General features: G+C 42.4%; 1 protein-coding gene across 11 annotated transcripts in view; it reads right to left on the bottom strand.

Annotated features, from left to right (window-relative positions):
• AKAP9 (A-kinase anchoring protein 9) overlaps positions 1-13,738 on the bottom strand; it is a 411,545-nt gene that overhangs the window by 30,525 nt on the left and 367,282 nt on the right. For all 11 annotated transcript variants that reach the window (XM_068235446.1, XM_068235447.1, XM_068235448.1 and 8 more), the window contains 2 exons: positions 2,301-2,451; positions 48-707 (listed from right to left, as the gene is read on the bottom strand). In XM_068235446.1, the coding sequence (XP_068091547.1) occupies positions 48-707; positions 2,301-2,451 (811 nt within the window). The remainder of the gene's footprint in view (positions 1-47; positions 708-2,300; positions 2,452-13,738) is intronic.

The following is a 13,738-nucleotide window of genomic DNA, read 5'->3' as shown; positions in this document are numbered from 1 at the left end:
CCCATTCTTTAGATCACAGCTCACAATAAGTTAAGATCTGGACTTACAGAGCTATCAGCCGGATCCCTCTGCTCAGTCCTGCTTTCCTTCTTCTGTGCCTCGTGCTGCAGCCTCTGGATAGTGTCCCTCAGATGTCTCTCATCTGCCTGGTGCCTCCTGATCTCAGCCGCACCGTCCTGAACCTGCTGCTGGAGGTCTTCTGCTTCAGCCGTCAGTTCCTCCACCTGCTTCACAGCCAGTCTGTAGGCCTCCTGCTCCGCTTCCAGCTCTTTCCTGAGGCTCTGCCTCTCCTCTTCCAAGCTCTGCCTCAGCTGTACACATTCCAGCTTGTATCCTTCCACCTCACTCACCAGCTCTACAATACGGCTGTGTTTGCTGTCCAGCTGACCCTGCAGCTCCTTCAGCAGGTCCTGGCTTGGAGTTTGGCCTTCTGACTGTCCATCTACCTCGGTGTTCTGCCCATGAGCCTCAAGGCCTTGTCTGTACTCCAAGGCGTTACTCAGCTCCGCAGATCGAGCCTTTTCGGCCTCCAGGAAGACCTGCAGCTCCAACACTCGGCTCCTCTCCTGAGACAGCTCAGCCTCATACGTGCTTTCTCTGGATGCCACCTGCTGCTGGAGGTCCTTCACCAACTGCTTCTCTTCCTCCAGCTGTGTGCTGATCTCCACAGTCTTCATCTTCTGCTCCTCAAGAAGTATCTGGAGATCCTAGGCAGAGATAGCAGAAGCATAGATATAAAAGGGGAATATAAAACCGTATTTAAACAAACAAAAAGAAAAAAAATTAAAGTGAATCTGACGTGAATCAATTATCCACATGACTTAACTTACGAACTCAACTCACAATCAAACTCCCAGACCTTAACGGTTTGTAAGTAGGGAACCGTCTGTATGAAAAATAATGCCATGAAAGAATAATAGAATTTTTTTCCCCATGGACCAAATAATTCTCAGTAGACACAACAAGGGCGGCAGGCTAGGCACCAAGGGTATCGATAAACAAATCTGCTCTAGAAACTCACACACGAGATCAGTGGCGTAACTATTCATGGGGCCCGTTTACGTTCTACCTCCAGCACTACTATGCCTTCTATGAAGGCTGTGCTTAAAGAGAAACTCCAACCAAGAATTGAACTTTATCCCAATCGGTAGCTGATACCCCCTTTTACATGACAAATCTATTGCATTTCACAAACAGACCATCAGGGGGCGCTGTGTGACTAATTTTGTGCTGAAACCCCTCCCACAAGAGGCTCTGAATACCGCGGTACTCTGGGCAAACTGCCACAATGTAACAATGTTCACAGACAGGAAATGGCTGTTTAAAGCTGTCTCTAACAGCCAGAGCAGCTACAAACAGCTACATAACTTGCCCACAGTAACAATGTCACCATGTGATAAATGTCAGAATGTGAATCTGGGAGAGGAAAGATTTTACAATGAGCAAGCACTGACTAAATCATTTATACATAATTATTGTAAAAATGAAGCACTTTTTTTTATTAAATTATTTTCACTGGAGTTCCTCTTTAAGACAGTTATTGTCAAGTGTGCCTGTGTGGGATAGCGTTCTGCCCGACTTTCCAACCGCACCACTAACTACACACACTGACACTCATTGTGAGCTGTCTTGCACTAGTCCATTGTTTCTATGTGGAGTCACTCTCCAGGCCCGTGCATTGGGGATAGCTACATCCCTTGATTCACCCTCATCAGGGGATCGAGGGGGGGGGGGGGGGGATCAGCAAAGACCCCCCTTTGAACTGGTCATATTTGGCACTGTTAGCACTCGGAGCCAGCACCAGCTCTGTTTGGAGGAATCTTGCATAGTTATCTCTAGCTATACGTATGTGATCATACCGGTACCATCTCCACCCCAACCGGTCGATCACAAGTGAATCTGATTGTTCACTTTTTAGTACGTTCTTGGTCAAGTCCCTTTGGACAAAGTTTATAATTCATGTGGCTCCCCAGAAAAACTTTGATAGGGCTCCCAAAGTTCACACCCCTTCCCTTGCCTTCCCTTCACAGCCTGGGGGGGGGGGGGGGGGCATCTTTTAGGGGTCATAAAACAAGTGTGGCCATCATGATCTTCACACCCAGAACAAGTATGGCCACAAAAACACCTGATCTGAAGTATCAGAGGAAGGGAAGGTTAGTAGTTAGGGGCCCCCTACAGCTCTGCCCCCCCCCCCGGTCACAGATGCTCCTCCCCCGGTCACAGATGCTCCTCCCCTATAGCTACGGCCCTGCGTGGGATCGGCCCAATGCTATTTCATGCAGCAGCACATATTAATGTACCTCCAGCTCCTCTCTTTCCCGCAGCTCTTTCTGCTCCCTCTTTGTCTGCTCCTTCTCCAGGCTGTGCTGCAACTCTCTGCACTTCTTCTGCTGATTCTCCAGCTCTGCATTCAGGCTGTCCAGTTCCTCTCTCTTCTTCTTCAGCTCCATCCTGTCAAGCAGCAAAAAAATCAAAGTATAAACAACAGCCCACCAATCATAACAACAATCTACCAAAGAGTTCATCGTTATCACCAAGTCCTTTTAAGGCGCCCATACATTATTATTTAGTATTTATATAGCGCTGACATATTACGCAGCGCTGTACAGAGTATATTGTCTTGTCACCTAACTGTCCCTCAGAGAGGCTCACAATCGTTTTGAGATAAGTGAGTTACGTTTTTGACCTCAGTTGGCAGAACTCGTTGTGCTGTAAATTCTTGCAATGCTTTGATGTCTCTCTGCTAGCTGAAAATACAGAAACTAAAAGCAGAAGTCCTCTGTTATTGTCTCACACTGCCCCCTAGTGAGAAGTGGCCATAAATATACATTACAGCAGTGCTATTATTACTATTAGTAGCAAGCAACTGTATCAAATAAAAAAAGAGCTAAAATAACTCGCCCTGGAGCACTTGCAAGCCTCTAAATCAATTGGGTGCTAAAGGGTTAATGGATCTGAACACTGTTGTGCCTCCATGCTCCAAAACCAAAAATCGATTCTGCGTTGATCGAAATCATGTGAACAGTAGCGGATTCCTTTACAGTTGATATTTGGCATCCAGCTCGATCGAGAAATTTTGGCCTTCCAGCCAGATATCAGCCTATTTGCATAGATGGAGCCATAATGGAACATACTCAATTCTCCTCTGATTCGATAAAAAGATTGAATCGGAAGGTCGTATAACTGTGAAAATCGAGTAATGTATGGTGATCTTTAAACCCAAGATTGATCAAGGCAGTTTGGAAAGCAATCATGTAGAGAAGCCCAAATTATAAAGTATTATCATTGGAAATGAACTTTTAACCTTGAAAAAATCCCTTGTGTCATTGAGTATCTATCTTTAAGACTTAATGCTGGGAATACACCATGAGTTTTTTTGGCAGATAGATCGCTCGATAGATAATTTCCGACATGTCTGATCTGATTTCGATCGTTTTTCTGATCAATATCAATCAATCAATTCTCATAGAAGTGCATGGAAATTTGGAAAGCCTGCCAAAAAAAAAAAAATCTCATCGTGTACTCCCAGCGTAAGACCTCGAGAATCTGCTATTTCCTGTTGGCAGAGATGAGGTCTTAAAGTGAACCTCCGGACTAAAAATCTACTCAGCAGCAGTGAAAAGGCTTGGTGTTTCTTTAACAGTATGACCGCATCAGAACTTTGTTTTTCTTACCAAAGCATAATTTTTAACTGCATTTTTAGCTAAGCTCCACCTATCAAAGAAAACTGCCCGGGCTTTTTTTCCTTGATGCTGTACAAAGCATGATGGGATTTCCTATGTTGTTATTCACGTTGCCTAGCACCTGGGAGGGGTGATCAGCACACAGGACAGTTGGAACTGTGTCTCATGCTCCCTGTCACCTCCTTTCAACCAAAAAGATGGCTGCCCTCATGAAATCAAACATTTGCCTGTTCTTTTAAAACAAGGTGGATAAAAGATTATATTACCTATCTATTTTAATTAACATAACTAATATAACTTAATGACAGTATGTTTGTTTAGGCTGAAGTTCCTCTTTAAATCCATTTCCTGGGAAAAACCAAGTCCAGCCCTCACTTGTAGACACCAGTTTATACTGAAATGTGGGGTTTCTGTAACATGTTGTCAGGCACAAATTGTTCTTCTAAATTTACATATCACCTGACCAAGCCTGAGTGAGCCGTCAAGAAACTGAATCCAGTAAAAAACAAAGGAGGCAGGCTGTATTGAGGTGACAAGCACATCTGGCCCATGAAACAAGTATATCTTCCACCATTTTTCTTCTATAGAGTGCTTTTATTCACTTATAACCTTGATTACTATTAAAATATACCTTGTTAAATTATAGGTTTAGATGGGCTTTAAACTCTTCCCTTTATAACTTGCAAACAGATCTAAACTTACTTGTGAAAAAAAGATTGTATTTTGTTTAGCCTGGCTAAGCATCCCATATCGAAAGCATTGCACTATAGTCTGGATACAGGTATTTGTTGATGAGCGGGTACAAATTTGGGCAAAAAAAAAGGATGAAATATTTCTCAGATATATTCAACTAAACAAACTTCTTTCTCTGCTTTATCTCATCAGCTGTGATTGTACAAAGCTGTATACATTTAGCTGGATAAACCTTGTCTGATGTAGTGGTTTTGGCCAGAAAATCTAGCCTGCAAAAAGGATTCAATAACTTGACCAACCCCAGAGTTCAACTACAAACCTTTGGAACCAGAGCTTTCTGTCATGTTGCCCCTACCCTGTAGAATGCTTTGCCAAACTTAATCAAGACAGCTCCAGCTCTGGACACGATTAAATAAAAACTGAAAAGCCACCTGTTTCGTCTGGCATTTATGGTCCCATATCATTTCCCCTGTACACATCGCTACGTACTGATCTGAGACAAGCTTCTGCGCTTTGGGTCCTACAGGAGAGAAGGGATTTACAAATGTTTTGTTGTTGTGAATAGCTGGCCCATGATGGCTACCAATGAACCAGCATGTTATCTTGTTTTTTCCCATGCACTAATCGTTCACTGATAGTACTCTCTCCTTTCCTCTCCACAGAACAGTACGTCAAGATTAACTTCTCACATTACTTTTTCTAGCTACTTTCTTCTCTTGCTAGATGCTGAAAGGTTATTTTTTTTAATGAAATTGAGGAATTATTGCATGAAGGAAGGGCGTTAACTGAATCCAGGACCTTAAAGGATACCCGAGGGAAGGGGCATAGTGTAGTTTAAATTGCCTAAGGCTTCTTCCAGCCCCCCACCGCGGTTTTGATCTACTCCAGTGAGCCAAAACCCCCTCAGAGAGATCTGCAGATCGTGCCCAGGCCACTCGCTTTTTTGATCGTGCTCCCGTGGCTATGCGTAGTTTGTAAAGACTAAAACCATGCATGTGCAGAATGCTCCCAGCAAAAGGAGCAATTGAGGCAGTGCACAAGTGTGGCACAAGCATGACTTTCAAAGGGGGTAGCGGCACGCTGAAGAGGATCAAAACCACAGGGAGGGACCTGATAGACTGCAGGGTGCTGGAAGAAGCCCCAGGTAAGTTAAACTAAACTTATGTCCCATGCCTCAGATATCCTTTAAAGTGAACATTTCCAACTCTTTATGAAGGAAGACATTCTTAAGTCATTAAATTCTAGCCTACCCTTTCCTGCCTCACTAGGCTGCTCCCACTGGACAACTGTCACCATCTCTAGTCATGTGATATTAGTAGCAGGATTAGTCAGCACCGGAAATCTGGCCAATGGAACAACTTAGTACGGAAGGGGCAGGTATGATTTATAACTCAGACTTGATTCTCACTCCATGATCGTAAGGAGAGTTCTTTTTTTCCCTTGTTGTGGGACTTTTTGTATTAAGTGTTAGGTTATCTTCAAAATAAATAAAAAATACCTTTAAAAATACGTATGGAGATGGATTCTTTTTTTTTTTTTTTTCATGCTAAAACAGATAAATATTTTGGCCTTCAAATTTTGTTTCTGCCTGTGTTAGTTTCCACATTCGTGGAACTACCAGATAGTGAAAGACTAACCCTCCTTGGAGATTCTAGACCTTCCATGGGTACCACGAGGTTGGCCTCATCACTAGACAATAATTGATATTCCTCTACAATACAATAATATACCACTCTGTTTATTTTAAAAAAACTGTATTCTCATTATTATATACAGAGAATATATAAATAAGTACACAAGTGATTGTTGTTCAGCTGAAGAAAGAAGTTCTTATTTGCTCATTATGGAGAGCGTTGCTTGGACAGGGCACCATTTATCTTCTACCTTCTCCTTGGTTCAAGATGATGCATTTGAACCCTTGATGTTGAGTGGTTGCCAGTCTGAAGTCAGTAGAACTGATGGTTTGAAGCATTGAGTCAGATCTTTCAGAATAATTCAGTCAGAGGACCTTCTCTTCCAGGTTCCTTAAAACAGTTCAAAGGTATTTGATGTGTGCGGATTCCTGTCAGTTCTGGTGGTGCATATATTGTTGAATGACACCTGAAGTAAATTATTTTTTAAAAAAATGATACTTACCTTAGAAGTGGAAAACCTCTGGATTGTCCAGAAGATTCCCAGATCCACCTACATTCTGTGGGTCCATTGTTGGTTCCCTCTATAGCACAGGTGTGGAACTCCCCTCCCTGAAGGCCATTGCCATGCCAGGGTTTAGGATGGACTGAGAAATAGAGAAATTTGTTTTACTTGGCAAATCACACCTTTCCTGATCTAGGCCCATCAATCAATTTGAGCTGCACCAAAAATGTGTGAGAACTTCGGCCCTTGAGGACTGGAGTTTGACATCCCTGCTCTATGTGGAGAAGCAGGTCCGGACTAAGCATGCCTTAATAAGGTCTGCACAAGCGGCTTTGTTCCACTGGGCATGCGCATACCTTACTTGTGCATGCCCAAGCCAGATGTGCTTGTCCACAGCTCACCCCCGCCCCCATCTTCCAATTCTTTTTTTTTTTTTTAATTTGGAATTTTTTTTTGGCCAGTGTTATTTTACACCAATAAAGAAGCAAGCTACAAAATCTAATATTGTGAAAAGGCAGGATGGTTGACCTAAGGGGGAATCGTCCGCTGGTCCCTTATTTGGGTAAATACATGAATCCTAGAGTAGGAGATGCGCTCCATAAGATAAAGCCACCATATTTTGTTAGGGCAGGAGGGGGAGGCAGAGGTACCTTCCAATGACACCTGTTAGCTGCACACACCAGAGCTGCAAACTTATTCTGATATTTGTTAAGTTTAAGAATTTTTACAGAAAAAAACCACCCCCAATCTTTCTGGATCTGGGTATCCAAAGTAGCGGAGATCTGATCAAAACAGACCTCCCAAAAACATTGGCCAACTGGGTATCTTCTCAATTCTTCGTACAGATTTGTCTTTGCGTGTCTTCATTCACATCAAAATCTTCACTTCTTTTGGGATACATATAGTGTTCCATAGTTCTCTAGGCATCATAAAGTAAATTATATTTCTCTTAATAGCAACATTTTTGAAAGCCAGTTACGTGATTAGCGTGACCCACGGTACTCGAGTAGCGCAATCATTGCTACGGTACTAAGCATTACCATTGGTACTGTGTGTTACCGTATCAACGGTCGCACTACTCAGGTACCGCCGGTTGCGCTAATCTTGTAACTTGCAGGCAGAAGTTAGGGTAGTATTGCCGTGTGCTATGTGAGCACAGAAATATTACAGCTCTTTAGAGAATCAACCCCAGTGACAAAGTTATATATATATATATATATATATATATATATATATATACTTTCCTCCTCATTACTTAATTCTTCTCCATTTTCCCTTTGCATGTTTTGAATCCATTCTTATCCTTTACCCAGACATCTTTATTGTCATATCCATCTACTGGGTATTTGAAGTAATTGTAATCCTGCACGATGTGCGGAGTTGTCACCCGTATATCTCTGTTTTGTTGCTTAAATTTTAATTTTGTAAAATAGTCTTGTATATATCCTCCTGCTGCTTTGTAAGCTGAATGTGTTTCAATGGCGCGTCTTGCTGATCCAGCAGTGTAAGAGACAATGTCAAAGATATCTGGGCTTTTCTTAATTTCTTCTTCAGGAAATGTAGGTCAATTTTACGCAAAGTTCTTATCATCATAGAAAAGCTGAATACTGTCAGTCATTGTTGAGGGTCATCGTACCCATCCTATATGTCATGCCTTAGCATCAAGAAGAGAAGCTGTGGTGGTGCCTTATAGTTCAGGTGTGTATGTATACAAGTCAGGGGTGTAACCATGGGGAACAGCCCCTGTGACTGCAGGGGGGACAAGAGGTAAGGGGGGGGGGGGGCTGCAACTACCAACCTTCCCTCCCTCCAATACTCCAGATCAGGTGTTTTTGTAGCTAGACAAGTTATGGGGGGTGTGAGGATCCTGCTGGCCACTCTTGTTTTATGCCCTTTGTAAGATGGGCCCCCAGGCTGAAAGGGTCACCAAGGGGAAGCAAGGGAGAAGATGTAAACATTAAGGGGCCCCATTAAAGTTTTGCTGGGGGCCCCATCATTTTGTAGTTACACACCTGATACAAGCAAGAAGTTTTAAATCAGGATGATACCATTTATCGGCTAACTACAGATGAATAAGAATAAACAAGCTTTCGGCCTTGCAGCCTTCGTCGGGCTTACATCCTGTTAGTTTGCAGGCTGATGGTACAGACAGCTATATACATGCAACATCAAAAGGGAAAACAGATTTTTTTTTTCAAGCATAAATACATGTCATTGAGATGCCTTATGTAAAACAGAACATCTTAATGGGGTTGGAGGTTGTTAGCTGAGATAAAGATCCATGTTTACTCCATGCTCACAGACCTGGGAGTTGAATTGACACAGAGCCTATCGTAAATTCTGAATTCACAAGTTCAGCTATATAGGCTGAGAAAGAGTTTAAATATTGTCAGCCTCATACCAATATAAAAAGTTTTTGTCCTTATTCAAGCCCTTGTCCACAGCTTTGAACCAATTTATTAATTTTGTTTCTGAAATTAATAAATTGGTTCAAAGCTGTGGACAAGGGCTTGAATAAGGACAAAAACTTTTCATATTGGTATGAGGCTGACGATATTTAAACTCTTTCTCAGCCTATATAGCTGAACTTGTGAACTCAGACTTTACGATACCTCTGTCAGTTCAACTCCCAGGTCTGTGAGCATGGAGTAAACAAGGATCCTTATCTCAGCTAACAACCTCCAACCCCATTAACCTTCCTGGCGGTAACCAGGCACGCAGGAGGATTTCTCAGGCCCTACTGGGCCGGTTTGCATAATTTTTTTTTTTGCTACACGCAGCTAGCACTTTGGTAGCTGCGTGTGCATACCGATTGCCGCTGCTACACGCCGATTCGCCACTACCCATCGCGCCGCCCCCCCCCCAGACCCCTTGTGCAGCCTGGCCTATCACCGGCAGGCAGCGCTGAGGGGTGGATCGGGACTCCCAATGACGTCGATGACGTCATCCCGCCATGGCGACGGGGGAAGCCCTCCAGGAAATCCCGTTCTTCGAACGGGATTTCCTGATCGCAGATCACCGGAGCCGATCGAAGCAGGTGGGGGGATGCCGCTGCACAGCGGCTATCATGTAGCGAGCCCTAGGCTCGCTACATGATTTAAAAAAAACCAAAAAAAAAACCTGCTGCGCTGCCCCATGGCGGTTTTTAATAGACCGCCAGGAGGGTTAAGATGTTCTGTTTTAGATAAGGCATCTCAATGACATGTATTTATGCTTGAGAAAAATCTGTTTTCCCTTTTGATGTTGCATGTATATAGCTGTCTGTACCACCAGCCTGCAAACTAACAGGATATAAGCCAGACGAAGGCTGCAAGGCCGAAAGCTTGTTTATTCTTATTCATTTGTAGTTAGCCAATAAATGGTATCATCCTGATTAAAAACGTCTTGCTTTTACTGATGGCTAACACGGTACAATACCCTACTGCTACACCTGATACAAGTGATTGTGATTCACAAGCCAAGTCTGTATATTTTGCATGGCAAAGCAAACCTGTACACATGCAGTACCTGCTCCATTTTAGTACATTTATTTTCAGTCATAAAAATTTCTTAAGAAAACCATATGATTGGTTGCTTTTCACCCTCTTTGGACAGTCTGCCAATGAAATAGTCTGGTGAGGAAATAATTGGAAACTATATGATTGGTTGCTTTTCACTCTTTTTGGCCTGTCTGCCATTGAAATAGTTTTGTGATGGAGCAATATGTATTTCAAGGTTAACGTCTCCATTTTTAGAGGATAAATATTCAGTGTTATTCAAAATTCCCTTTAGAGCAAACTTGAAGGGTGCATGAAGTGTAAACAATAAAATAGTAGGGCACAACTGCACATACCCCTGACCATTCTCCAAATGCTTGTGGTCTTTGTGGTCCCCAACCAGTCCCAATTTTCCAGACAGCATCTTCCCAAAGCCTCCTAGTTCATGTATACACAACGAAAGGAAACTCTTACAAACTTTTTTCGTCTCCTTTTGCTGCATGTGTTCGGTTCGGATAATGTGCAGCTCTAAATCTTCCTTTGGACTATTCAACTAATGGAACCAGTTGATTATGAAGAGGACTGTAAACAGGAAACAGGAGGGACCACAAAGACAAGGAGCAGCATGAAGAGCGTTACCTGAAGATAATGTAGCCCACCATGGGCTCAACCTTACTTTTTTCCTACTTCACGGGTACTTTGTCAACAGTTAAGTATGATTTGAAGTCAAAGGCAAATCCATCATAAAGTAACTCATATAAGAGTTTGGTCAGCAGTGCATAAAAGGAGTAGATGATCTTCGGCTCTCAGTACTCGCTGGCTGTTTCTTCTCCATCTTCCCTTTTCCACTCTGTGGCCCATATGCAATTAACTTTTTCTACTGAGTTTTCACCTAAGTGATATTTTCATACCTTGTCAATAAAATGCCCTTTAAACCACCAGAAAGCAAGAACATATTCAACATAATTTTGACAGTACTTTTTAACCTGCCTTTTGAAACTGTTTAAGTTGTAGAGTGCTGAAAGGTTATTTTGAAGAGAAGATGAAAAAAGTTATCTCCTAGGAGAAAACTCATGAGAAAAAGTTGATTGAATAAGGGCCTGTGTGTCTCCTCGTTTCCTCTCTTCTCTGTATTATTCAAGTATGCCCCGGTTGTAGGGCATACTCCGCAAAACTGAGCAGGTCTGTAATATTCTTTAGATCTTGCTGCTCTTGGGACATTTCTTCTGGAGTTTGGCAAGAAGTTCTTGATTGGAGTTCTTAGTTTCTCTTTTCCTATTTCTGGGACCAGGGAAAGACGAAAAATTCTCCAGATCTCAATCACTCCAAATATCTTCAGATTTCAATCTCTCTAGATCATGATCAATATCTGTATTCCCCAGATGACAGAATGTACAAGTTCCTTATTAAATCCAAAATTGAACAATTAATTTAGCCGCACTTTCAGGCTGTGTTCCCACTTGACTTCTGGATCACGTACAGCCAGCGAGAGTGGACAGTTTATGTCTGCTTTGATAGTCCCCAGTGATCCGGGCTGGAGCATAGGCTACATGGGGGAATGCATCCGCCTGGCCCGGAATTATCATGGACTGCACAGAAGTGCGGCCCGCTTTCTGCAATGCATCCCACGGAGCCGCTGCACCATAACAAGTGTAAATGGCTCCTACGTATAACATAGGAGCCGTTCACTGTCCGGTTACCAATGAGCTGACAACGGGCAAGAAAAGTCCATTCTCCGCTCTAGTGGGAGCACAGCCTCAGACTTGAATTACCAGTTACCAATATATTGAGAAAAGAAAGACTCCTGCTTGGAGTGCAGATTCTGTGATACTTATAATCAGTTCTAAAGGCTTATCCTCTTCCCACAGGATCACTCCCGCCATGAGCAGTTCGGAAGGGAATTGGTTAGAGAGATCTTCATCTGGCATTCATGTTTTGGGTGTAAGCTGTACAGTTGAGCTTGTATATCTGCTTAGAGGAGTGATCTATTGCATGTCCTATGGTTTTTCTTTACGGCTTACTCTGGGAAATTGTATGAATGTTATTTCATGTCAAGTTTTTATATGAAAAACCTTAAAGAGACTCTGTAACAAAATGATCAGCCTTATTTCATTTATCCTACAAGTTCCTATATCTGTTCTAATGTGGTCTGTCTTACTGCAGCCTTTCCTAGTTGCACAGTGGCTGTATTATTTCTGTTATCTAATCTAATCTTCTTTCCTTTGCCGGCTTTGTCGGCTCAGGCAGGAATGTGCTGCTCTGCTGTGATAGGATAGAAGTTATGCACACCCTCTCCACGCCCCCTGCAGGCTCTCTGTTAGTCACAGACTGAGCTTCTCTGAGCCTGTCACATGCTGGTTAGCAGCCATGTTTTTGGTTTGTAAACACTGCCTAAAACTGGAAATTACAAGCCAGGATCTCAGCAGGGAGTGGCAGAAACAGCACAGAGGGGCCCAGGAGAACATAATGAATAGAATGGTATGCTTTTTATTGCAAGGATTTTAGAGTACAGATTCTCTTTAAAGCATGAAGGTCAGCCATGCTATCCCAGACTAGTGCCTACCTGCAAAAGAGTGCAAGCCCCACTTGTGGGGTCGAATACACACCGAGCATACACATGACCTGTCTACCACTGGAGGATGTTGGTTTCCTGTAACAGCTTGCATGCAACCTATTAAGTACTCGTCCCTCCCACTGCGAAGAAGTCATCCTCGATGGGAGGGGCCTAACACTAACTAAATCCTAACCTATGTATATGCATAGCCTGTGTGCGCTACCAAGTAAAATTGAAAAATCGAAAATTGCGCAAAAGGTGTTTTTAAGTAGCGCTGCTCATTTCCTTGCTATGTACTAATATATGTTTATCTACTGGTACTGAAATATCATTCCTCTGTTTCACTTCTGCTTCTTATGCCTTTTCTGGACAGTACTGGTCGCAGCAACACTGGATATGGATCTATATTGAATAAATCCTTTTCAAATACATTTTAAAAATCATCTCTGGTTGTATGCAAAATATTTTATTTTGCCTTTGGTTATAATTTAATCTTCAGGGTGAAATGTAATCGGTATACATAGAAATGTTTTTTTTTTTCCCTTTCAGAATGATTAAAGGATAACTGAGGTGAGAGGGACAGGGAGGCTGCCATATGTATTTCCCTTTAAAGAATGTAAAATTGCCTGGCTGTCCTGCTGATCCTCTGCCTCTAATACTTTCAGCCATAGACCCTGAACAAGCATACGCAAATCAGATGTTTGACTGGAGTGTGACTGCATTTGCCGAATGCTTGTTTCAGGTGTGTGATTCAGACACTACTGATGCAAGAAAGATCAGCAGATGCCAGGCAACTGGTATTGTTTGAAAAGGAAATAAATTTGACAGCTTCCATATCCCTCTCAGTTCAGTTGTCCTCTAAGTTTAATAAAACCGGCTTTGTCTTCCAAACCTTTATATTTTTTGATTATTACATGTTCTCTTAAAACAGCAGGGACAGCCATACTATCCCAGGAAAAAAAAACCACAAAGTAGAGTTCTACTTACATAACATATGTATTGTACTGTCCACATTTTGATTTCAGGGAATGTTATACAGTAAACAAAGAGACAATGGTTTCAGGCATTTTCCATCTTCACTGCTTCTGACTGAAGCCAATTCTGATGCAATTTACTCACTTACTCTTTTTTTCTCCTAGAAACTCCACAGTCATATCTAGCTTGCTTTGTAAACACATGTGAGTACAGCATAGATC

Source organism: Hyperolius riggenbachi, chromosome 5 (genome assembly GCF_040937935.1).
Source record: "Hyperolius riggenbachi isolate aHypRig1 chromosome 5, aHypRig1.pri, whole genome shotgun sequence".
Taxonomy (NCBI): Eukaryota; Metazoa; Chordata; class Amphibia; order Anura; family Hyperoliidae; genus Hyperolius; species Hyperolius riggenbachi.
This window is presented reverse-complemented; position numbering and strand designations above follow the sequence as displayed.